The sequence below is a fragment of the Urocitellus parryii genome, chromosome 10 (assembly GCF_045843805.1).
Source record: "Urocitellus parryii isolate mUroPar1 chromosome 10, mUroPar1.hap1, whole genome shotgun sequence".
NCBI classification, from domain to species: Eukaryota; Metazoa; Chordata; class Mammalia; order Rodentia; family Sciuridae; genus Urocitellus; species Urocitellus parryii.
Window position 1 is genome coordinate 94,052,740 of NC_135540.1, and position 27,422 is coordinate 94,080,161.

The 27,422-nt window shown below is 32.4% G+C and overlaps 2 protein-coding genes across 4 annotated transcripts in view; one reads left to right on the plus strand and one right to left on the minus strand.

Moving 5' to 3' along the window:
- The window catches only part of Uba6 (ubiquitin like modifier activating enzyme 6), an 85,412-nt gene extending 66,110 nt beyond the window's left edge, over positions 1-19,302 (plus strand). Inside the window, exons 21-33 of the mRNA XM_026407781.2 lie at positions 694-783; positions 892-972; positions 1,666-1,794; positions 3,902-3,953; positions 4,202-4,265; positions 5,228-5,297; positions 6,709-6,780; positions 9,545-9,662; positions 10,704-10,897; positions 12,031-12,158; positions 13,058-13,145; positions 14,081-14,175; positions 16,989-19,302. Coding sequence (XP_026263566.2) covers positions 694-783; positions 892-972; positions 1,666-1,794; positions 3,902-3,953; positions 4,202-4,265; positions 5,228-5,297; positions 6,709-6,780; positions 9,545-9,662; positions 10,704-10,897; positions 12,031-12,158; positions 13,058-13,145; positions 14,081-14,175; positions 16,989-17,124 — 1,317 coding nt within the window. The 3' untranslated portion in view covers positions 17,125-19,302. The remainder of the gene's footprint in view (positions 1-693; positions 784-891; positions 973-1,665; positions 1,795-3,901; positions 3,954-4,201; positions 4,266-5,227; positions 5,298-6,708; positions 6,781-9,544; positions 9,663-10,703; positions 10,898-12,030; positions 12,159-13,057; positions 13,146-14,080; positions 14,176-16,988) is intronic.
- Positions 19,303-25,135: 5,833 nt separating this feature from the next.
- The window catches only part of Stap1 (signal transducing adaptor family member 1), a 32,150-nt gene continuing 29,863 nt past the window's right edge, over positions 25,136-27,422 (minus strand). For all 3 annotated transcript variants that reach the window (XM_026407786.1, XM_077803544.1, XM_026407785.2), the window contains one exon: positions 25,136-25,191. In XM_026407786.1, coding sequence (XP_026263571.1) covers positions 25,136-25,191 — 56 coding nt within the window. The remainder of the gene's footprint in view (positions 25,192-27,422) is intronic.

The window sequence follows — 27,422 nt, forward strand, 5'->3', positions numbered from 1 at the left end:
TTCTTTAATTTATAAAATATTTAGTAGTGTTTTATAGGTCAAAAAACTCGAATCCAAATCTCTAAGTAAAAAAGAGACAAAGTGAGTCATTTTAGATTGGTTAAATGAATAAGCCTCGCCTACCTGTACCCTATAATAAAGATTTCTTCAGTGCTCCTTTATCTACATGAGATAACTTAGCTTTTGCCATTTATTTAAGACACACTTTTGTAAGAAACTATACCATTTATTTAAGACACACTTTCTGTAAGAAACTATACCACTCATCCTTAGTTCCAAGTGTTTTTCTCCATAGAGAGACTTATATTACCCTAGGACTCAAGGTACTATATTTTGGATTCTTGAATTACTTTTCAATGTAGGTGGCAGTAGTGTTCTGAAATTTTAAATCTTACCTTTATTCCTGAAGAAAAAAAAAAATGAGCTATGTGTGGTTATACGCCGTGTGTACTACATGGTATACCAAATGATAGCACAGATGACAAAATGATAAAGTATTCATGTTTGTGATTCCTTTACTATTAACAAATAGGTTAAATGTCAAAAGAATTAATTTTAATTATGTAAGAGAAAATATTAAAATGTATGCTTGTACATGATTTTTTAATTTTTATATTGGTCTTAAGACTCAATTAAATCCATAAAAATTTATCGCTGCTTTTCTTAAGTATCTTTTGTCATGTGTTATAATAGCGAGATCCCCCAGAAGAGGAAATACCATTTTGTACCCTAAAATCCTTTCCAGCTGCTATCGAACACACTATACAGTGGGCAAGAGATAAGGTAAAAGTTCCTTTTTCAGACAGTTTACCTTCTTTGAAGTGAGAATGTGAAATATCCAACTTTAAAAAAAGACTTATATGTGGAACATTTTTCTGTTCTCCATTACAGTTTGAGAGTTCCTTTTCACACAAGCCTTCATTGTTTAACAAATTTTGGCAAACCTATCTATCGGCAGAAGAAGTCTTACAGGTAAAATTAATGCATTTTAATACAAACTTAACATTTTGTGTCATTATAATCTTAATTTCAAGTTACCTGTCTTACCTCCATAAAGAATGGTTAAAACATTAGTGTTGTACATAAAAATTAAAAACCATACATGAGGAATCTTGAAATTATGTCACAGATGACCTTATTTTAGTTTGATTGAACTATATGAAATTGTCAGTGTTTAACTATGTTTGATCCGCAATAATGATAATAAGAGCAACAAATAATAAAAGGACTTGTTAAGCTCTTAGGGGAAAAATTGAGGAAGTTTTAGTGAAAATGTTTGGAGTAAACAGTAATCTCAGACTTAACTGCTCTCATGATAAGGGCAACTTCAAAGATGTTTCCTTGTATTCCTTAATCATATACTACTGAAAAGTCAGCTTTTTATAAATATTATTAATAGAATTCTTTGTACTCTAAGTACATATGTAGTAATAATAACATAGCTAGGAAAACACCTATCTTGCGAGAGTTAAGTTTTTCTATGTAATCTCCTACCATTCTCTTCCTATAAAAGATAAATTAAAAGAAAGAGGCAGAAGAGAAAGGTAGAGACAAGGAACTTGAGGTGAAAAATAGAATAAAAACATTTAACAGAGATTTAGAAAGTGTATGTATGTGTTTTTAATTTGAAGTATATTCGTGTTTTCTTTTTCTCTTCCATTCTAGAAAATACAAAGTGGGCAGAGTTTAGAAGGCTGTTTTCAAGTCATTAAGTTACTTACTAGAAGACCTAGAAATTGGTCCCAGTGTGTAGAATTAGCAAGATTAAAGTTTGAAAAGTATTTTAACCATAAGGTAAGTAAGCATTCTGGGACATTAAGGAAAAGTCTAACCTTGACTCAACTAGTTATTTCTAAATTAATTTTATTGACCTCAAATGTCTACTAATTTTTTTTTTTTTTTTTTTTTTTTTTTTTGTCAAGGTTTTCAGAAATTAGTAACAGTGGGACTTGGTGACACACACCTATAATCTCAGTTGCTCAGGAGGCTGAGGCAGGAGGATCCCAAGTTCAAAGCCAGCCTCAGTAACTTATCAAGGCCCTATGCAACTCAGTGAGACCCCGTCTCTAAATAAAATACAAAAAAAGAGCTATGGATGTACCTTGTGGTTAAGCGCCCCTGAATTCAATTCCTGGTACCAAAAAAAAAAAAATTAGTAATAAGCAAGAACGAGAGCACACACTAATTTCTCTTTCAATATTACTCATTGGAGAAAGCATTTAAATTCCACTCATTGACTTTTCTATCATGCATTTAACTGATTCTGTCTCCTTGTATTCAAAGTTGTGTTTCAGGTAGTTTTCTTTTCTAGGGAATAAGGAATATATTTTGCCTGTAGTCTAAAAGAAGTTTGTTTGAAATAGAAGCAAAAGTGAGAAAATAAGAGATCTTCAGTCAGAAATTTTTGTCACAACTTTAACCTTTCCAATCATATTTGAGAAACACAATTTATATCTATTACCTCAAATGTAAATTGAAGATAATAAATTATCCTCATAGTATAGTATCTGATACTTAGGGGTGGACTGAGAATCAAATAAGTTAATACAGTTGAAATATTTAGAACGGCACATGGCACATGAGTAATCGCTAAATATTACCTATTCTTACTTGCAATTACATACAGTTGCTAGAATGTTTACTGTAATTCTCTTTAGTCTCTCCCTCTCTTTGGGCTCTTACCTATAAGAATATAAAGTAAGGGGCTGGGGATGTGGCTCAAGCGGTAGCGCGCTCGCCTGGCATGCGTGCGACCCGGGTTCGATCCTCAGCACCGCATACCAACGAGGATGTTGTGTCTGCCGAGAACTAAAAAAAATAAATAAAAAAAATTCTCTCTCTCTCTCTCTCTCTCTCTCTCTCTCTCTCTCTCTCTCTCTCTCTCTTCTCTCACTCTCTCTTTAAAAAAAAAAAAAAAAAAAAAGAATATAAAGTAAGTTCAACTTTTTTGAAAAAAAAAAATCTTTGATTTTATTTGTCTTTTAACTTCCTTCATGCCTTTGCCTCTTAGAAAAAATGGTTTAATTACCCAATGATTAAATGTAACTTCTTTTCCAGATACTCTTCAAATTGTTCTTACCATGATTGTCAGTGCCCTCTTTGTTTTAGAATTTTTTAAAAACTTCTTTTAGTTCTTATTTTATGTGTTTTTTTTTAACTTTTTTTTATATGGAAAAACTTCAATCTCATAAATGTGAAGGAAATAATATAATGAGTCCACTGTGTTATAGTCATTTATCTTTCACCTCAGCTTAATCATTATCAATTTACAGATAATTTTGTTTCATTTCCATTCACATTCTCCCCTCGATGATTTTGAAGCAAATCCCAAATATTTTATCTCAAAATACTGTGGACTGTTACTTGTTATTTGTTGTAAGGATTAGCTCTTTATAAAAAACAAAGTGATATGTAAAATATGCCACCATTTTTATAATAGTGAATGAAGTAATGTACAGTTGTGTTTGCTAAAAATATTTAGAAAAAGGTTTTGATAAAAAATGACAATAGAGGTTTTTTCCAGGTATCGGGAGTAATGACAGGAAAATGGACAAGCAATATACAGATGACTGGGAACTTCACGATATACCTTTTAATGTTTTTTGATTCCTGAAGCATGTGTGTGATGTGTGTGTGTGTGTATATATATATATATATGTGTGTGTGTGTGTGTATATATATTAACACATAGAAATGTTTAATTTTAATTTAAAAATTTAGTTGCTATCCAGGCTGATACCTATAATCCTAGTGACTCAAGGGATTTAGCTCAGTGGTAAATTGCCCTGGAGTTCATTCCCCGGTACAATCAATCAATCAATCTATCAGTAGGTTCTCATGTACTATTGAGGGTTTCTTTAGTTCATGTTTTTTGTTTTTATTGTTTTACTTTTTTCTTTAGGCTCTTCAGCTTCTTCACTGTTTTCCTCTGGACACACGATTAAAAGATGGCAGTAAGTGTAACCCAAGCGTCAAGAAGAAATTTTTTTTTTTTTTTTTTTGTATAACAAAGAGAGTCTCCTTCCATCTTATTCCCCTTCTCCCTTTTTTTAAATTTTTTTTTTTAGTTGTTTTTTTTTTTTATCCCCCTCACAACATCATACATGTATTTTGTATAACAACGAGGGAAGAAGAAACTTAACGTAACTTAGTACTAAACTGTCCGAATATATTGAAAATAATATTTGAATCTTTTTGTTAGGTTTATTTTGGCAGTCACCAAAGAGACCACCTTCTCCAATAAAATTTGATTTGAATGAACCTTTGTAAGTATTTATATCAATTTGAACTGTGTACATTTCTTAATTGCAAGGGCTTTAATGTTAAATGATTGCATAAGCAAATTATTAACAAGTAATTCTGACCACAACTTTTCATTTCACATAAATGTAAATCCATTTACTCACATGGTAAACAACTTCATTATTTATATCTACTATAATGTAAAACCAAAATCATCTCATTAACTTTCTCAATAAAAAACATAAACTGATAATAAGTGTTTTATACTTAATAAAGCTGAGAATTTTTAATTATATGGAGGAAGCAGCAGTTATTACTGAGTATCTCCCTAAATAATTTCAAATAAATTTTCAAAGGAATTGGTCTCATTTCTGGATGTACTATATTAATGCACATTAGATTCACACTTATTTATATATTTTTATTAAACACTTATCTTGACTTCACTAATCTTCCTTTCTACAAATAGCTCTTTGCTAAATTTTCTCATCCAGTGCTTGTAGGTCTCCAGTCACCTTATCCTGCTTCTCTATAAAGTTTAACCTTTTTTGTTTTTAAACAGTCTCTTGTTTAGATTGAACCTGATGTATACTCTTGAATACCTGGTATATAATATTTTCTTAGGAATTAAAATGAATTTTCTTCCACAGGTTTAAATTTTCTACTTCTCCCCATTCACTCCTTTCCTCAAAGTAGTCATGATAACTACCTGAATATTATTACTGTTCAGTGTTTTTAAGAATAAACATTTAGGGCTGTGGTTGTAGCTCAGTGGTAGAACCCTCTCTAGCTCTTGTGCAACACTAGGTTCAATCCTCAGGACCACATAAAAATAAATAAAAAGACATCATGTCCATCTACAACTAAAAAAATTTTTTAAATAAATATTTAATATTTTTTCTTTTATAATTTTGGCAGTTTTGTTCTAAACTGGAATTTTATTAAAACTGCATTCAGACTTTGCTTTAATTTTTTATTTCAAAAGGCACCTCAGTTTCCTTCAGAATGCTGCAAAACTATATGCTACAGTATATTGTGTTCCATTTTTAGAAAAGGTAAGATATTTTTCAACCCCTAACAATTAGATGTAAAACCAGGTTAAAATTAGTTAATTGAATCAAAATGTGTTTTTATAAGAAACATTCTTTTTAAAAAAAGTTTTTGTTGTATTGTCCATTCTAACATAGCAGAAGTATTCACTGCAGTATTACTAAATTGAAGAAAATTGAATTTTACTTTCTGAATTTGCATATGAAACAGTTATTATAAAAGCAGTCATACTTTATTTTTAAAATATTTCTAATCTGTTATTCGATGCTAAAATGTGCCATTTCATAGCAATTTTAAATACTCTTAGAAATTCTCTTCATTAATTATTTTTACTTATTGTAATATTAACTTACATGTTTCCAGAAATCTAAAAACCCTCCCCTGTTACCATTATCAGTATAGTCACTGTCCTAGACATCATGTTTGTTGACTCATATCCAAAGGATCACATATGATCTTGCGAGACAAGTATGCATTGGTTGATTTTTCTTCACAAATGCATAATAGAGCTAAATAAATTGCTATACTCTCACATAGGCCAAATAAAGAAATATGAACTGGATCCATATTATACTGAAAAAAAAAATATATATATATATATATATATATATATATGATTATTTTGGATCCAGGTAAAATTGCCTATTATAAATCTAATCATTTTTTAGTTAATATATATAAAATATATCACAAATGTCTAATAGCAATAACAGCATTTTATTTTTTACAAAAAATATGGCAGCTATTTTATAAGAGTAGTAATTGACCTCAGAAGCAGTATATTCATGCCTATAATCCTAGTGACTCAGGAGGCTATAGCAGGAAGATCTGAAGTTCAAGGCTGACAACTTAAGTGAGAACCCTACCAACTTATCAAGACACTCTCTGAATAAAAAGGTTTGGGGATATAGCTCAGTGGTAAAGTGCCCCTGAGTTCAATCCCTAGTACCAAAAAGAAAGAAAAGCCTTGTGTCCAAGCAGCTTTTTAATACTGAATATGGCTCCAAAAACCTTAAATTGATATAAGTTCATCTTGAGTCATTTGAATATTTTTCTGTTTTTCAAAGTATGAAGTCCATTTGCTTATCTGTTGAACAGAATGTTGTGCAAGGGACTTTGTAAAAACATTGGTGCTAAAAATAGTAAAGGTAATCCTTTTTTAAAAATCTGCAAAAAGAGCTAAAATTTCAGGTTTGCTGACAGATAAGTACTTTTTCACCCTAGTCCCTCCTCCCCCTATAGCCATTATGGGTGATAATTTTATAGAAATAAACCTAAGTGTCTCAAATGGATATAGCCTAAATATTTCAGATGGTAAATTATTCACAATTTGGGTAAAGGACTTTTTGGATGTTTTTAGCTTTAGAATTCAGAATTAGAGAATTATGTTTGTTTATTGCTTTTTTTAAAAAACAGGACTTGTCAACAGAAGCCCTTGTGAGTATTCTTTCAGAAGTAAAGATTCAGGAATTCAAACCTTCCAACAAGGTAAATTTAGAAATTAATTCATTTAACAATAGTCTCATGGACTTTTGTTCGTATCAAGTTCCATTCTAAACCTGGAAAATACTACAATAAACCCTTACAGATATTATATTTCAGTAGGACGGAGATGTACCATATGAAATGCCAATAAACATATAATAATATCAGTATAGACAGAAATGCTAAGAAAAAATCAATAGGGGAAAGAAATTAGAAAAGATAAATATCTTGTGTTTTACTTTGAGATAAGAAGCTAGTGGATGATTTTTAAGCAGAGGAATAACAATATGTTAAAAGGATAAATGACTATAAGAATGAATGTTAAGACACACAGAAAAGCAGGAAAAGCTGTTCAAAAGTTCTTGTAAGAACACACAGGCAAGAGATAATGGTTTGAATAAGTGTAGTAGGTTACTGGTTGGGAAAGAATTGGATTCTCTATATAATTTACTGTAGTTCTGAGAGGATTTCTAAGGGATTTAAAGTGGAATGTGAGAGAAAAAATGATTACATTCTTGGTTGAAATTAGAAGTAAGCTTAGTTAGTTGTTCAGAGTTAAGGAGACAAGAAGATAAAGGAAGTTAGTACAGAGAAAAGAAGGTATGAAATCATTGCCCAGCAGAGTAGAAAAGTCTCTTAATTTAAAATGTAGTAAAATTATAAGACAACCCTGAAGACCCACTGTGCTTAACATATTCTACTAAATATTGGTGGAGAAAAAGATTATTACCATTTTTCAGTTACATTTAGCTGTTGGGGTACTATTATACTGTAGCATACATGGAAAATTGGATATAACTAAGACTGTGTAATTTTGTTTATCAAATATGCTAGGGTGCTGGGGCTGGGAATATGGTTCAGTGGTAGAGCACTTGCCTAGCAAGCACAAGGTCTTGCATTTGATTGCCAGCATCACAAAAACAAACAAATGGAGCTGGGGCTGTAGCTAAGCAGCAGAGTGGTTGCCTAGCATGTATGAGGCACTAGGTATAATCCTTAGCACAACATAAAAATAAATAAACAAAGGCATTCTGTCCATCTACAACTACAAAAAACATTTAAAAAAAGGTGGGGTGGGGGTTGTAGCTCAGTGGTAGAGCCCTTGCCTTGCATGCTTGGCCCTGGGTTAAATCCTCAGCACCACATAAAGGTAAATAAATAAAAATAAAGATATTGTGTCCATCTACAGCTAAAAAAGTATTTTAAAAACACACAGAAAAGAAATATAATAATGATGGGTCATAAAATTTAGGCAACATAAATAGGAAAATTTGAAAATATCAAAGCATTTTTCTTTTTCACAAATTTAGTGTGTGCATTTTTTGCATGCACTCTAAAAGTCATCCACTTTTACCCTTTAACTATATGAGATAAAGTGGAATAATGACTTCCTACAAAATTCAAGGAAGAATTAGTGTGTGCAGTCTTCCATTCTGCCTTTTACTTAGAAGGAAGTGAAGTCTTTTAGGCAGTTGTGCTATATGAAATGTTCATGACATGTAGCCTGTAAAGAATAAAAGTACAATAAAAATTAGTAGAAGTTTCAAATGAAGAAGTTTCCTAGCCCATGTTTCTCTCATGGATGAAACTAGACAGAAGCTAAGGAAACATGCTTCATTAACTTTACTGGCCTTTATTTCTCTTCCTTCAGTATACTGGCTTTCATTGCTTCTCTGTGTTTCAGAAGTTCAAGGATAATAAATTTTCCTGAGCAGTTAAGCTATGATTTTAACATGAATTATGGTCTTTTTACAATTCTTTTAAGTAGTTCATACCAAAATATCAATTAGACATTCTGACATACAAAAGTTTCTGCTTTCTTGACTCTAACATGTTAAATATTTGTAATAATGTTTAATCTGTGAAAACATGAATTGGATGTATTTTTAAATGAGAAATAGTACTTTATTAAGTAATTATGAAACTAGTTTTTTATTTGAAACTATTCATTCTATGGAATATTTAATAATTTCTTAAGGATAATTATTTGTGATATATACCACTTTTAACATGATAAATTATTGTATTATAAAGAAAAACATTCTTTAGGAAAGAACTTTTTTCAGCATTCAGTTTATATATTTTATATGCTTTTATGTGTTATTTTATTCTTGAATTTCCTTTACTACATAAAACAGCTCTGCACTAACTTAGGCAGTTGATTGAAAGTAGATTTGTCAGAATCAAAATTATTTTAATATTAACTTCATTTTAGTGTGAAATTTTAAAAGAACTACATAAGCTATTCAGTTAAAATATTTTTAACACCTAGTATGAAAAGGTTTGTTCTAGATATATTGGAGGTCTCTCAGTGAACAAGATAAATAAAGAGCCCTATTCTCACACAATGTATATGCCCAATGTGAGAAGAGAGATAACAGCCTAAACAAAAATATAACCAGGCATGGTGACACGCACCTGTACCCAACTCTTGGAAGACTGAGGTAAGAGGAAGTTGAAAGATAGCCTGGGCAATTTAGCAAGATCCTATCTCAAAATAAAAAAATTTTAAAAGGGCCAGACATATAGCTCAATGGTAGAGTTCTGGCCTAGCATGCATGAGTACCATATACTGCATGCACCCAGTACCACAAAACAAATATATAAATACCAGTAGTACCAAGGGAATATGTAACATATGTTAAACCATAATGATTAATAATCTGATTAAAATACATGGAGGAAATATTTTTTCTTTCTGACCTATTTGAAAAACCAGATAAATGATGCAGAATGTGGTAATGTTAATAAATATGTCTATTTAAAGGTTGTTCAAACAGATGAAACTGCAAGGAAACCAGATCATGTTCCTATTAGTAGTGAAGATGAGAGGAATGCTATTTTCCAACTAGAAAAGGCTATTTCATCTAATGAAGCTACCAAAAGTAAGCAAAACTGTATATAAAAGATTTTTTTTCACAAAGCTCCATACCAAAGTTTGTAGGATTAAATAATAACAGTAGTAATATCAATCATATGAAAGTCACTATTCATCTTTCTCTGACTAAATTCATCATTTTCCCTACTATGATTCTACCTTCAGATGTTGAAATCTAATTCTCCAAATCACATTAACTGCTTTGTTGTAGCTCTTATTGTTTTAGTTATTCAGATAGTAAGCAGTCTAAAGAGATGAGCAAAGAACTCTTGTTTTTAAAATATTAAAAATTTAGGTTAATGGAGTCCTTATTGAGACTAATGTCTAGATAGACCCATTTAAATCACTTTAGAATAAAGAATCATACAGAATTCTTTTTAGTCTCTGTAATTACTGTCCGGGAATATAAACTGACCTGTACATCTTTACTGAATGGTCTTACATATTAAAATACAGGAAAACAGAACTTTCAGTTTTTTAAACACAGAACCGTTTGCTCTTATGTTTAGGCTTCCTAACTATCTTTTGTTACATAAACCAGTGGTTCCAAGACTTTTGGGATTCTGTGTATGCACCAGTAATATTTCAGAAAAAACAATTTAAAATAATCACTAGAATAACTGGAAATCTTCCAAAAAGATACATATTTTTACTTGACCAACTGACCCAAATAGTTGTCAGAGGGAAAATGTCCCAGTGTAGGATTTATGGAGTAAATTTTTAATAAGATCAGATATTGATGTTTTTATTGTAAGCCATTTGGCAACAGATATATGGTCTTTAGCTTTCTTATTTTGCTTTTTACTAGAAAGGGGTTTGAGAGAGAAAAACTTCTAGTTTTGTGGTACTAAAGCCATTAATTTCTTTTTATATTCTCTATATAACTTCAATTGTTTGGATTTTTCTTATATTTTTCAATCATTTAAAAATATAAAAGCAAATCTTAAAATATATATATATATATATATATATATATATATATTGTTTTTTGCCTAACAATAACTTTACCACTTACTGAGAATTTTGTTCTTCTGTTCACTATGATTAGGTGACCTTCAGATGGCAGTGCTTTCATTTGAAAAAGATGATGATAGTAATGGACACATAGATTTCATCACAGCTGCATCCAATCTTCGTGCCAAAATGTATAGCATTGAACCAGCTGACCGTTTCAAAACAAAGCGCATAGCTGGTAAAATTATACCAGCTATAGCTACATCCACTGCTACGGTTTCTGGCTTGGTACGTTTATTCTTCAAATAAAAATGTTTCTTTTTCATTGCCTGTTTCCGTTGTAGCCCCAGATAGTCACTCAGATGTTAGAGATGGTAGAATAAATATTGTGTCTTGCAATTAAAATTCTCAAGATTTTTTTGAATACACAATAATCTACACTTTGAGGTTTTATGTGTATAAACATTTTAACATAAAAAATGGCTTAGAAGAGATTATGATCAGTCATCATTGTGTCCTCCATATACAACAGGTACTCTTGAATAAAATGAACTTTCCTATCTTTAAATAATTCAGAATCTTTAGTATGCCCTAGTTATTATTCTGTATTTTATTATTATTATTAAAATATTTTTTCCAAATAATGTAGTTAATTATCTGCCCCTATATTGAGTGGTTTTAGACTGATATATTTTTTGAGTTCTGTCATCTGTTTTCAGAGTAAGAATATTCCATAGTCAAACTAATATTTTTAAATAATTTTGCTTATTAAGTAACGAATAGATTGAAAATTAACAAATAAAATATACTAAAAATGTAGAGGTCTAAAAATATGAAATTACAGGTGGTGTACACCTGTAATAGCAGAGGCTCTGGAAGCTGAGGCAGGAGGATTTCGAGTTCAAAGCAAGCTTCAGCATGTCAAGGCGCTAAGCAACTCAGACCCTGTCTTTAAATAAAATACAAGGGGCTGGGGATGTGGCTCAAGCGGTAGCGCGCTCGCCTGGCATGCGTGCGGCCCGGGTTCGATCCTCAGCACCACATACCAACAAAGATGTTGTGTCCACCGAGAACTGAAAAATAAATATTAAAAAAAAAAATTCTCTCTCTCTCTCTCTCTCTCTCTCTCTCTCTCTCTCTCTCACTCACTCTCTCTTTAAAAAAATAAATAAATAAATAAATAAATAAATAAATAAAATACAAAATAGGGCTGGGAATATGGCTCAGTGGTCGAGTGCCCCTAAGTTCAATCCCTGATATCCACCCACCAAAAAAAGAAAGAAATTCATTACTCCTGTCTTATAGCTGCTTTTACTCATTACAAAGAAGTACTTGAACTTGGGAAAACCAAGTAGATCCAATTATAGTCACATGAATATTTTTAGGCTATTTATATAATCAAATCACCTTCTTTCATCTAGGTTGCCTTGGAGATGATCAAAGTAACTGGTGGCTATCCTTTTGAAGCTTACAAAAATTGTTTCCTTAACTTAGCCATTCCAATTATAGTATTTACAGAGACGTCAGAAGTAAGAAAGACTGATATCAGGTATGTATGAAGGATCTATTTCTCTTGCAGGAAAAGAATGAAATAATATATTCTGAATGAAATAATAGATTCTATCATTTCAAAGGGAAAATACTGGTTTCACCTCTCTTTCTGATATATAAATCCTTGTCATCACTTCAAGACCAGATCAAACCTTACCTTCATGAATCATTTCTGACTAAACTAGCCAGAAAACTCTCAAAGCACTTGCTCTGTCACACAATGTAGCATTGTACTTTATGGTTTCATCTTACTGCCTAACCTACATAAATTAGAAGGCACTCTGGTGTCTGTGGGTCCTTAGGTTTAGAATCTAATTCCACAAGCTTGTGACAATGAAAAACAATTACCTCCATTTTTCACATTTTAGGTTGACAATAACCAAAGACTTAAAAAAAAGAAATTGTAGCAAAGATGTGCAAAAGTAAGCACTGTTATACTTTGCTGATGAGAATACAAAATAGTATTAGTACATAACAGAAATATGGCCCTATATTTCATATTTGCAAATATATTTGTACACATCTTAAATTATATATATGCAAGATAATCATTCTAGTATTGTTTATAATAGCCAATGATTAGAACAACTCAAATGTCTGGTAATTAGGGTCTGGAACATCCACCCAATGAAACCTGTCTAGCTGTTAAAAACGACAGCCAGCATTCTCTTGAGTGAAACATATTGATTTGTAATAGAACACTGAAAGGGTCAACAAGGTACAGATAAAAGTGATTACCTGATGTTATAGGAAATAAGTGGTGGACTATTTTAGCAATTATATTTTTTCTTTTTAATGGACTGCAGGAGATGTTGTTGTTGTTGTTATTATTATTGTTGTTATTATTGAAGGGAAGAAAATTTAAATGTTTCTGTTCTAAATATTTTTTTGCAACAGAAATGGAATATCATTTACAATTTGGGACAGATGGACTGTACATGGAAAAGAAGATTTCACACTCTTGGATTTCATAAATGCAGTTAAAGTGAGATACTTTTTATTCTTTTAGTTTATTAGTAGCTTTGAGTCTAGTAGTCCCTTCTTATTTAGGTATTTCAAGACCCTCAGTGGATGCCTAAAACTACAAACAACACTGAACTCTTCATCTATTGTTTAATTTATAAATTAGGTACAGTAAAGATTAACAATGATAATAGTAAAATAGAACAATTATTATAGGGGCTGGGGTTGTGGCTCAGTGGTAGAGCACTTGCCTAGCATGCTTGAGGCACTAGGTTCGATCCTCAGCACCACATAAATATAAAATAAAGATATTGTATACACCTAAAACTAAAAAATAAATATTTTTTAAAAATAGAACAATTATAATATATACTGTAATGAAAATGTCTTTCTTTCAAAATGCTTTTTGTACAGTAGATCTTAGTAACCTTGGCATAGGATTTTTTATTTCCTTACGAATTATAGAATTTTTACCGTTTCACTTGAAGCATTTTATAGCTTGTCTTTGGCATGTCTGAATTGCCAGCATCAATATTATTGCACATTGAGGCTCCTTATTATATAAAATAAGGGTTACTTGAACACTAGTATTGCAGCAAACAATCTGATAACCAGGACACCTACTAAGCACCTACTGAGTGGGTAGCATCTACAACAGGTATATGCTGAACCAAAGGATGATTCCAGTCCTGAATGAGTTAGAGCAGAACAGCTTGGGGTTTCATCATGGTACTGAACACAATTTAAAAATTTTTTCTGGATTTTTTTCATTTAATATTTTCAAACTATGGTTAACTTTGGAAAACAAAATCATGGATTAGTGGGACAACTAAGTTTTATCCCTAGCTTTACTGGAAGTTACAAATATTATTTATTATAAGCTTGCTCTCTTTTTACTGGTAATGTAACATTTTTACTCAAGTATTTCATTTTTCCCTCTTGGGTGTTCACTTTTAGGAGAAGTATGGAATTGAGCCAACAATGGTGGTACAAGGAGTAAAAATGCTCTATGTTCCTGTAATGCCTGGTCATGCAAAAAGATTAAAGTTAACGTAAGTATCAGGCATATACAAAAGAGTCAAAACATAAGCTGGATACAGATTGAAAAATTAAATATAGAAGATTTTGAAATCCATATAAAAGCATTACTTTTGTCTAATGACATTGGTAAAGACAGGGAATCTGCCAGGGGAAAGCCAATAATCTCTCAGAAGAAAATCATGGGGTTACAGTACCTTTGTAAAGTTTTTGTAGATCAATCAGGTTTTTAGCTAACAGACTTAGAAACTTGATATAGTCAATACACTAAGTAAAAGTAGATTCATCTCATGTGGAAATGCAGTGATGACTGGGATCATGAGACTGAAGTATAAAACAAAAATGCCAAACTGGCCATAGTGGCATATATGTCTAATCCCAGCTACTCAGGAGGCTGAGGTAGAAGGATTGCAAATTTCAGCCAGCTTGGGCAATTTATCAAGACCTTATCTCAAGAAAGAGCTGAAGGGGGCTGGGGATGTGGCTCAAGCGGTAGCGCGCTCGCCTGGCATGCGTGCGGCCCGGGTTTGATCCTCAGCACCACATACCAACAAAGATGTTGTGTCTGCCGAGAACTAAAAAATAAATATTAAAAAAAAAATTCTCTCTCTCTCTCTCTCTCTCTCTCTCTCTCTCTCTCTCTCTCTCTCTCTCTCTCTCTCTCTCTCTCCCCCTCCCCTCTCTCACTCTCTCTTTAAAAAAAAAAAAAAGAAAGAGCTGAAGATACAACTCAGTGATAGAGTACTTGCCTAGTGTATGTAATACCTGGTTTCAATGCCCAGTACTGAAAGAAAAAAGAAGAAGAAGATAAGAAAATGCCATTTAGTTTTATTCCTTTATTTGACATGTTTTTGTTAAAGGTATGTGGTGTGTGCCAGGTTCTGCTCTAAGCATTAGATTTACAGCAGTAAACAAAGCAGAGTCCCTTCCTACACAAGTGTGTCAGATGATAAATCATCTATGGAGAAAATTTTTAAAAAAAGAAAGAAAAGGAAATGTGGAAAGTAGGATTTTGAGTTGAAGTCAGTGTAGATTTTCCCTGTGCCACTCATATTCTCACTTTATAAGATGGCATAAGAGCAGAGAGAGAAAAGGGAGGGAGAACCAAAAAAGCTGAGGTTTTTAAAATAGTCTGCAAGGTCCCAAATGATCTGGTTCTTAGTTTTTCCCCTAACTTACTTTCCTATTTGTCTTGTTCACGATATTACAGATACCCTGGCCTCCTTACTTTTCCATGATTACTCTAGCCATGGTCCAGCATGGGACCTTTGTTCTAGTTACTCCCCCTTATTAGCATTCTTTGTGAGATGGAGAACTGGCTTATTCTCACCTTTGGTCTTTGTATTTCCTAAAACATCTTTTCTTAACCGTATTTAATACTATAACCTGTGCTAACTCCAATCTAGTGTGCCCAACCCCCTTTTTCCTACTTTTTCGTTTTTATATAGAACTAATAATTGTCTTATGGCTACTGTAAATTTTGCTTATATCCATTGTTTATCTTGTGTCTTCTCCCCACACCCACACTACAATATAAGTATCACAAGGACAGAAATCTTTGTTTTATCTGGTCATTTTTTTATCTTAAGCACTTAGACCAATATCTAACATATAATAAGTATCAATGCATATTTGTCACGAATCAATGAATCTCTACATGATGGTTTTCTTTAACATACCTGTGAGTCGTAACTGTGTTTATCAATTAAGGTTAATATAATCATCCTAATTATTTTTACCTATAAAAACAAAATTAGTATATTAGCTAAGGCATTAACTTGCCTTATTGTTTTTCATCAGGATCTCAAAGTGACTTTTGAATAAATTCAGAGTAATATTTAGAATTCTTTTGTTAAATGCTACCAAGACATGAGTGGATATGTTGTGAAGTATATTGACTAATGGAATTTAAAATTTGCTTCAAATAAGAAAAATTGAGAATTGACAAAGTATCTCCAGCGTGATGGGCTTTTGAACAATATTTCTTATTACATTGTTCATTTAGCAGATAGTTGAGTTACCTATCAAGCATCTGAACACTTTAGGTCACTCAGTGACGTAATGGCTCAGAGCATGAGGTTAGCTTTAGAAAAGCCTGGGTTCACATTGCTTATACAGCTACTTACTTGTTTTGATTACATAGTTCAGAGTCTGGCTTGAAGTTGGTGCCCATTATCTGATAGATAAATTTTTTTTAATTATTTTTTTTAGTTGTCTTGAATCTTTATTTATTTTTATGTGGTGCTGACAATCGAACCCAGAGCCTCACACATGCTAGGCAAGCGCTCTACCACTGAGCCACAACCCCAGCCCACTGAGCCCCAACCCCAGCCCCTGATAGATAATATTAGGCAACAGAACAACATCAAACTTATATTTTAAGAGAATTCTGGCAGCTGTATAGAGGAGAGGGAAACTAGAGACTGGAAATAACTTGCATTTTAAGATTTCTTACTTTTTTTAAAACAGAAATACTAGAGAATATGATGCCTCCAAACTTTCTAAGAGAGTATGGGAAAAGAATTAATTTTTCAAAATTATTGCTTACTTTTTTTTTTTTTTTTTTTTTTTTTGGTCTCTTAGTAAATAGCCAGTATTCTTTATCATTACCAGCAGTGGTCCAAATTGTTTCACTGTTAGGTAAAGAAGTATTTTTAAATTCAGAGCTTTCAGTAAAGAAAAATGATTATATAACAACAAATGGAATATTAGATTTTAAAATAAAGTCTAGATACAGGTTCTTATTCTTTGGATAGCGTTAGTTAGCAAATCATTCTTGCATTTTACAGAATTTACCAAAGTATTCATCTTTGCTTATTTTTCTTAGAATGCACAAACTGGTGAAACCTTCTACTGAAAAAAAATATGTGGATCTTACTGTATCATTTGCCCCAGACATTGATGGAGATGAAGATTTGCCAGGACCTCCTGTAAGATACTACTTTAGTCATGACACTGATTAATAGAAGTTGTCTTAAAGTTCCTCCAAGACTACTTGATTTTGGAAAGAGTGGACTTAATTCAGAAGCTAAAAAAAAAATCAGCTTATAATATTATGGATTTCTCTTTGATGAAGCCTTAATTTAAGGGAAACATCAGTAGAAAACTACACCGAAGAATTATGAAACATTTTGTATACTGTACACTTGTCTAATGCTTCACACGTGGCTGTGATCACAAGCAATTGTAAACTGGAATACCATTTTATAATGCTTACAACAAATTGGTGTATTAAGCTTTCTGGATGAAAAGAAGGAACAAAGTATTTGTGACCAGAAGAGGAAAGAATCAAGAAATGGAAAGTAGTGAACGCAGCCATCCAAAAGTTTAATTCTACTTTATAAATTTATTTTTTTGTTTAGTATCTGAGATCCATTTTTCAATACAAATAGTGTTTAGCACCCTGCACCTCTTATACAATTAGGCTTTTGAAAATTTAATACCATGGTGAGAAGAGAGATTGTAGTGAAAGAGTTAGAAATTTTAAATTGTGTATAGTTTAGTATCCTGTTACCCCTGCTAGTTTAAACAGAATTTATTATATCACTGTCTCCCCAAAATCAGGATTTTTGTTGATGTCGTCAGTGTTGTAAACCATGAGCAGTAGGTCAAATGACACATGTTAACTTGAAATAAATGTTAATAGTATTATACAGACTCTTGACAGCCCTCTTAGAAAATCCATGAATGTGAACAGATAAATGTGGCTAATCATTTGATTTTTAAATATACCTTCTAATGTGGGTATTTTATTTATTTGGAACTCCAAACTTGATTGTCATAATATATAAGACTAAAAGGTTTTGTAAAGGGAGTGTTAGAAATTAAAAAAATCATCACTAGTAGAGTCTTGATTTTTTTTTTTTCTTCCAGCAACCTAATGGATAGAAAAAATATTTTTGCTTTAAAAGGAAACATGTTGTTTTATTCCCCATTCCCAGAGAGGGAACTGACAAGGATAAAAAAATAAATAAATTATTTTTTTAAGTCTTTATCAAGAAAAACTTGTTTTCTATGGCAGATGTTCATATAAATGCTTTCATTAAAATGATGTAATAGTTCTCAACACTGTAAACTCAGTGAAAACAGCAGGTGATTCTTTTATTACTAAGACTATCATGCATTCTAAAGCAACTGGCATTTTATAACCTCAGGAAGTCATTTCCTCTAGCCCTTTTTCTTCTACTCTACTCTCCTGTTCACCAAAGTACCATTAATAGGTACTTTGATAAACTAGAAACTAGATTCACATCAATATTGCTCCAGTTTGGTATCTCTGTGTACTCTGTATTTATTTTCCTTTTCCATTTATAAATAGTTTAAATTGCTTTATCACCCAGATATTTTGTTTCCTTTTATAAAGGTATCCAATTGGAAAATGTATTTGGGAGTGGAGAGTGCATTTGATTAGTTAAATGATAATCTATTCATTGGGAGATAGAGAAAAATAAAGAATGAGTTTTAAGGAAAAGGGTACCATTGAAATGAGCAATTTTTGTTCACCATGCACTACATTCTCCAATTTTCTGAAAATTCATCTTACATAAATTTGAATCCAGAAATATCAAGGCTGTATGGCTTGGAACTTTAGAGAGTAGGAATAAAAGGACTTTTGTGTAAGAAGCCTTTTTTCCACTTTTACGTTGTCTTATGTTCGTTGACAGTAATTGCTGTTTTCCAGGTAGCCATTCAGCAATCCTCAGTATGATCAAATGTCAGTTTGCTAATATTTTACTTAAGTCATCTCATCTCTTTAGAAGTAAATTCAGAACTATGCTATAAATTGTTATGTATAGACATCTGTGCTGTAGCCAACATAAACAAAATCAGTGAGGATAAAGTTCATTTTGTAATTAAACCCACAGCCATTTCATTATTACTTTTTTTTTTCCTTGTAGGTAATAGCTGTTAACATCCTTTCTTCTAGTTAGTTCTACACTAGAAAGCCAGGGTGAAGTAAATGACAATTTTTCTCATTGTTTTGTTTATGTACCATGAAGTCACTGTTGGTGATTGAAATACCAGGTGCAAAAATGATTTTGTACAATTTCACTGAATAATTTTTTGTTTATTAAAAATAAATTAAGAAATTTGAGAACGTCTTTCTGAACCATGTACAACAGTTGGCTCCACATATTCTGATTTTGCTCTTCATTGTGTGAGAAATGTTGTTTTATATTGCCTACTATTTATGTTTTGTCATTATGGAGATAAACATTCATGGAAGTGGAGGGACATTACTTCAACATTGGGGGAGGGGCTGGGGATGTGGCTCAGTGGTAAAGCGCCTGCCCAACATGCGTCAGGACCTGGGTTCAATCCCCAGCACTGGGGGGGGGGGGGGGGGGGGAATCCTGTGTGTAGCTCAGTGGTAGTGTGTGCACTTAGCATGCACAAGGGTGTAAGTTCAATCTTCAACATCAAAAATAGATGGATAGATACTGGGAATTTTGAAAATCCTTTCCTTTTTAGAGTTAAAAGCAGTTATGTTATTTAAATTTCTCGTAAATTATCCCAAAGATAGAACTTGGAAATTAATATGTATCTTTATTTTTTTATTTTATATATTATGGCACATTCTGGTAGCAACTGTCAAAGTTCAGCCATAGAGTCCACAATTTATAATTAGTGAAAAAGAAAACAGAAATTTGTTCTCCTGAAATCTTGATGGAAAAAAAATCTCTTGACCTAATTTTTTCAATTACATTGAATATAATCATAAATTCATTGTTATTGCAACTGTCTGATCATTTAGTATGCATTCCTGTAGAATGGACATAACTATTTTACTTTTTACAGATTCAGAAACAAATCAGGCATTGAGATCTTGGAGAACAGTGTAAGTATCAATAGGTAATTTGTATACACTTCTTTCTTTTCATGTCTTAAAAATTTTGTTATTTGAATTGAGAATATTTATTCAAAAAAGTACATAAAATGTAAGCATGTGGGCTGGGGTTGTAGCTCAGTGGTAGAGTGCTCACCTCACATGTGGAAGGCACTGGGTTAGATTCTCAGCACCACATAAAATACAGGCATTTTGTCCATTAAAAAAATAAATAAATAAACATGCAGTTTAAGGAATAATTTTGAAGTAACTACATATATAACCAATATTTTCATTTAACAGAACATTGAAAGCAGCCCAGAAACTCCCTCTGTACTCCTCAATCACATCCATCTTCCTCACACACCCTTTGCCAATTACCAGTATTCTATCTTTTATTTGGCAAAACAAGTACTCCCAATTTATTGTTATGTAATAGTGTCTTGGTTATTCTTAGACCTTTGCATTTTCATTTCTTAAATTTGTAACTGTAAACATGCAAACCTGTCACTCTTGGAGTTTGCAGTGATTTTGCCAAAAATCTCTTATTTCCTTGAACATGAAAAACAATTATTTTATAGTCTGTATCTAATAATCCCAGAATTTAAAACCTTCCTGTGGATCTATTTTTATGTTTATTTTATTTTCTATCTTATTGTCTTGCATCCTGTGTCTCGTTATGTTCAGTTACTTGCCCATATTGTATATGAAAACCTATAGAAATAATTTGATGCCCAGGATGATATTTTCTGTTTTTACCAGATACTTGAGCACAGATTACTTGGGACCATTTTGATCCAGTTCCAGAGACTGAGATTTTTCTGGGCCTGCTGTGTGATTCAAACATGAACTACTAGACTATACTTGCACTGTGACTTCCTTCCTGTTCACCCTTACTCTTAAGTTTCCGCCACTCTACATTCTGTAGGATCAGTTGAGGTTACCCGAGCCCCTGCCTCTTGATTGACCTATGATCTACCTTTGAATCCCTAAACTAGAAATAAGACTCTACGCAGCTAGCTTCTCAGTGATTTCTTGCAAATGTATATGTAAGTCATCTCAGGACACAATAGTTCCAAATAAAAGGTTTACAATTCTGAATATCTATGTTCTCCCATCTATTAACCTGGGAACTTGTTTACTAGCATCAATGCCAATGTTTTCCCATGTTTTTAAGAAATATACTTTATCCAAATTTTCTAAAGCATTCTAATTAGAATGTTAATGCAAATTATCTAGCCCACATAATTTCATAACTTGATTATGTGTAAATTACAGTTTATTTCTTTGTATTGCTTTTCCATTTGAAAACGTTCTAAACTCTTTAGTAATTCTTGTAAATTATTTGCAGTACTTTTTTTTTTTTTCTCTATATCATCTTACTTCAAAAAGGACAGTTTAGTCAGGTGCAGTGGTGCTTGCCTGTAATCAGTGACTTTGAAAGCTGAGACAGAAGGATTGAAGTTTCAAAGTGAGGCCAGTTCAAGGCAACTTGGCAAGACAAAATGTTTAAAAAAAAAAATTAAGAAAGGCCTGAGGACTTAGTAAAGTGCCTCTGGATACCATCCTCAATACCCCCCACACACAAAGCATAGTGACAATTTAGTCTTCTACTCTCCAAATTCGGTTTTCTTGCTCCACTTTTTATATTTGAGTCTCATTGATTAATTTCTGCTTTATCAATAGTACTTATTTTTTTTCATTTTATTAAGAGTTTTTACTGTTCTTGTTTGTAACCTTTTGAAATGGATGTTACCTCATTCATTTTCAAATTGTCTTTTCCAATGCATGCATTTAAAAATTATCTCTACACTTTTGTAATATGAGTACATTATACTCTACTATTCTAACCATAGCCCAGAAGATTTGACGCATATTATTGTTCATATTTAACTAAAATACTTTTGAGCTTTCATTAGCATTTTCTCTTTATCCCTTGGGTTTTTTAGGAGAGTATTTAATTTCCAAATGTATAGGTTTACTAATAATCTTTGTATTTTGATTTGTAGCTTAATTAAATTTTGTTCAGGAGAAAAAAGTGACTTTTCTAATTTTTTTAATTGTCTATATATCTTCCTTTTTAAAATCTTATTTATTTTTATTCCAATTTGTTATATACAACAGTAGAATAATGCTTTACAATTCATATTATACATATACAGCACAATTTTTCATATCTCTGGTTGTATACAAAGTATATTCACACCATTTGTGTCTTCATACATGTTCTTAGGGTAATGATGTCCACCTTTTTCCACCATCATTTCTATCCGCCTCGCTTCCCCTCCCACACCTTTGCCCTATCTAGAGTTCATCTAATCCTCCCATGTGCCCCCTCCCAACCCCACTAAGAATCAACCTCCTTATATCAGAGAAAACATTTGTCATTTGGTTTTTTGGGATTGGCTAACATCTCTTAGCATTATATTCTCCAATTCCACCCATTTACCTGCAAAGGCCATGATTTCATTCTCTTTTATTACTGAGTAATACTCCATTGTGTATATATACCAGTTTTTTTATCCATTCATCTACTGAAGGGCATCTAGGTTGGTTCTACAGTTTAGCTATTGTGAATTGTGCTGCTATTAACATTGATGTGGCTGTGTCCCTGTAGTATGCTGTTTTTAAGTCCTTTGGGTATAGACCGAGGAGTGGGACAGCTGGGTCAAATGGTGGTTTCATTCCCAGTTTTCCAAGAAATCTCCATACTGCTTTCCAGAGTGGCTGCACCAACTTGCAGTCTCACCAGCAGTGTATGAATGTGCCTTTTCCCCACATCCTCGCCAACACTTAACCTTTCTGATTTTTAATACTTTAAATTTACTTAAGATCCCTCTGTAGCCCAAAATATGATCATTTTTTGTAGTAATTGTTTATGCATTTAAAAAAATACATTCTGTAGTCATTAGGGGTACTTTGTTGCATATGTCAATTGTTAATTATATGATTTAAATCTTAGCTGTTTTTTTTTATTGGTTGTTCAAAACATTACAAAAAAGCTCTTGACATATCATATTTCATACATTAGATTCAAGTGGGTTATGAACTCCCATTTTTAACCCAAATACAGATTGCAGAATCACATCGGTTACACATCCACATTTTTACATAATGCCCTATTAGTAACTAACTGTTGTATTCTGCTACCTTTCCTATCCTATCCTCTACTATCTCTTACTGGTTTTTAATAAACCTATTATGTCAATTATTAAAATAGGTAAATTAAAAATCACCCAATGATTTTTCCTAGTATTTTTTTCTATTTTATACATACTAAAGCTGAGTTACATGTTAATTTTCTAACTTGTATATTTTCCTGGTGAATTATATCCTCTCACTGTGAATTGTATCTTGGTAATATATTTTGCTTTAAAGTTGTGATTAATGTTTTCATGGGATAAATTTTCCATTCATTTATTTTTATTTTTTCTGTATTTTTATTTTTTAGATGTTTGTCAGATGCATAGCATAAAGTTTGAATTTTGATGGGTTTTGTCAATCCAATCTGATAATATTTGTCTTGTCACTGGAACACCTAGACTGTTTACATTTAATGTAATTACCAACACATTTAGATTTGTTTCTGCCATTTAAAAGAAAGCCTTACTCAATTTTATATATATTTGTTCACATATAATTTGTCTTAATATCACAGTAGGTGTTAAAGGTTTTCAAACCTTGTTGTGAACAGCATACTAAAAACATTATCAAAGCAACCCACAGAAATTCTCAATCAGTGAGTCTAAGTTATGCTTAGAACTCTATATTCAGATATTCCAGGTTAGTTACTGAATTAGTTTGCTAGAGCTGCCATAACAAATATACTTTGTAGTTTAAACACCAAAAATGTTCTCACACTTTTGAAGACCAAAAGTCTAGATTAAGATATCAGGTCAATTTTTTTTTTTCCTGAGGCCACTCTCCTTGACTTGTAGGTGACCACTTCTCCCTCTGACTCTTGTAGTCTTCGCTTTGTGTGTTTGCATCCTAATCATTTTTTATAAAGACACATCTTTATAAGATGTTGGAGCTAAGAGAACCTTAAGAATCTATTCTAACCCATTCATCTTTTCAGCTGAGGAAATCAATGAAGCCTATATAAGTATCCCAGGACTATAATCCAGGTCATATCTTTTAATTCTTAGTTGATTCTATAAATGATTCCCAAAACTCCATCAAATTGTAGAGTTTTGTTTTCAAAGAAAAAAATATGAAATAATGTCACTGAGATTTTGATTCAGTAGATATAGTGTGGAGCAGAGGTGTCCATATTTTTAAGAATTCTGATTATAATCAGCTGATACTATATCATATTTGGTTTATTTATTTGCTTTTATTTTTTGTTTTTTCTTGGTACTGGGATTGAACCCAGGGCATTCTCCCACTACCCCTAGTCCTTTTTGTTTTTCATTTTGAGACAAGGTCTCACTCAAGTTACCCAGGCTGGTCTTGAAATCACGACCTCCTGCCTTAGCATCCTGACTCACTAGATTACAAGCATGTACCACCATTCCCAGCCACTGCATTATATTTGTGAAACAAGATGATGTATAGCCTTAAAACCATCCTTATAAAGATTTATGGGTAAGTTTTCAACTAGCAAAAAGACGAAATCAGGGAAAATACAGAAGTAAATCAATTTCATATATTTCCAGCAACAAAATACGTGGCATAGAATATTTCCATTGGAAAAGGGCTTCTGATTCACTTTATTTGTCTAGCTTCCAGCTAGTTAATTTAAATGCCTTATATATGATAAATTGGTCAGATTTTTTAAATAGCCTTTTGAGGTTGTTTTGGAATTAGGATTTAGAACTAGAAAATCTGTTCTGAAGATTATATAGTTAAGTATCTAATTGAAGCCTAGAAATATAAACCTCCATTTAGAAAGAATTATGTTTTTGGCTTATATTAGTGCATTGAAACACATGTATCTACAAATTAACCCACAACCACAGCCTATGGTTTTTCCCTGGGTTTCATTCTGATAAAATAGTGAAGTTGTGTGCTACTTTAACTCTGATGTCCAAGTGAGTGACTTGGAAATTAACAATTAGGATAAAAGAGGTAATTTTCTTTAAAAATGAGATCTTTTGAAAACAAATTATCGAATTACATGAAAGCAGTTTCACATTTTATTTCATTCAGTGTGGATTTTTCTTCAGCTTCTCGCTTATCCCTTCCATGTTGTGTTCTTGACCTAGAAATTACAAGTAGAAAAACTTGATTAATCAATGAACCAATATGGAATAACAAAGTGCTTTATATATTCAATGGGAGTTTTTGGCTTGTACCTGAAACACTGGTGGTGTGTTTCATTGATGGTTGTAAGGTAATAAGATGCTGAATACTAAGGTTTTTGTTTTGTTTTTATCCTAGATCTATAACTAGGTTGCCAATAAGTATTTGCCTAGGAAAAATTATTTTCCTTTTCTTTAAGTCCTTATCTGCCCTACTATATTTTGAAGTGGCTTTGAAAATGCTAATTTTTGAAGTTGAGAAAAATAAATCAGGAAAAGTATCTGTGACCATTCTAAGTTCCATCATTGCTCTTGCCTTCTGGTGTCAGACAGTTGAATGCTGACATGAGTTAACAAAGATCAAAGAAAATTCCATTTTATTTTATTTAGTATATTATTGTCAACAGTAACTTTTTCCAAATCTCTAGATTGGAAAACTTATATGTTCTCTAATTCCCATTTCTCAGCTCAGGGAAAACAAAGTTAAGTGTTTTAGAAGTCCCAATGAAGCTTAGTTCATATTCCTGAAATAATGTTAGAGGTCCACAAAATTTTCTTAATGCTTCAGTGCTATTTGACAGTTTTAAATTTTGTAGCTTTTCTAGAAAGTTCTGTATTCCCATTTATTGTATTTTAGTTTTCCATTCTGTTTTTGTTCTACAGAAGATACTCTGATTATTTGAACTTTTTCTTCACATGCCTAATTTCATTTTACATCATTCCATATTCCAAACAAATCTGAAATGCAGCAAGAATGAGTAGTTTGTTCTTGAATACTAAGCAAATAGAACCAGGTCAGTCAGGTAGCAGAAGCAGTCTGGTTGTCTGTTTCTGAAGTCGTTGACATTTTACATCAAAAGCCTGTTTGTTCAGTTATTTCTTTCTGTTGTCTGTTTTCTCTTTCCTGGCCCTGCTTTTCAGGTGGCCCCTACTCAAATGTGCTGTACTGTTGTATGAGCACCTAAAACCTCAAGAGAATATTCTTGGAAACAAGGAGGAGTTAGCTCAGGGAAGCAAGGAAAGAGTTGGAAATATTTTTATTTTCTCTCTAGAGAGAGATTGAGCAGCCCCAGTCTCACAGAAATGCATGACAGCACAGTGGCTCCAACTCTTCAAGAATTCCCATCTTGATGAACTGTGGTGATGCATGCCTAAAATCAAACTATTGGGGAGACTGAACCAGGAAGACTGCAAGTTCAAGGTCAGCTTGGGCAACTTAGCAAGATCCTGTCTCAAAAATATAAAGGGTTGAGTCTAGTCCTCAGTGATAGAGTGCTTACCTAGCATGTGCAAGGGTTCAGTCCCCCGTCTGCAACAACAACAACACAAAGCCCTTTCTAGCTAGAAGACCAGGAAAAAATGATCCTTGTGTAGCTGGAAACATGAGAGTTGGAAAAGAGTATCCCCTTGTTTTATATGTGATATTACACAAGTTCCAGGTTCATTTCAGTTGTGCATGCACAAAACAGCAAAGGCTTTGAAAATTAGGATATAAACCATTGCCCAAGTCCAATTCTAATAATCCCTGAGGTATTCAAACCCAAAGTAGCATAATAAAGACTTTGAAAACTTAACTGACTTGGAAGCACTTCCCACAGAAAGTGAAATAGAACTAGTTCAATTTAATTGCCTCCTTAAATAAATAAATGCTCTAGAGAATTTCAACAGACCACAAAAAGCCATGAAAATAATATCCAAAATGCTCAAGACACAATCCAAAATTATTTGATATTCAAAAGGTCAAAGAAATGTTGCCAATTCTCATAATTTTCCAATTTTCAAGGGAAAAGGCAACAGAAGCCAGTACTAATACATCCAAGATGTTGGAATTACTAGTTATGCTTCATGAGGTAGTCATAAACACTCTTAAGTCGCAAACTTTTAAACTTTTGCAATGAAAAAATGCCTGAAGTAAGAAATTCACTGAGCAAGGCACTTTGGTGCACACCTGTAACCCTAGAGGCAGGAGGATCACATTGTCTAGGCTAGCCTGGGCAACTTAGCCATATTCTGTCTCAAAATTTTTATAAAATGTTTGGTGAGGTAGCTCAGTGATACAGCTCTTGAATCTGAGAAGCCCCTGGTTTCAATCGCCAGCATTAAAATTTTTTTCACTAAAATGTTTCTCAGACATGAAAATTTTAAATTATCAAATCAAATACAAAAATACATTATAACCAAATGATTTTAT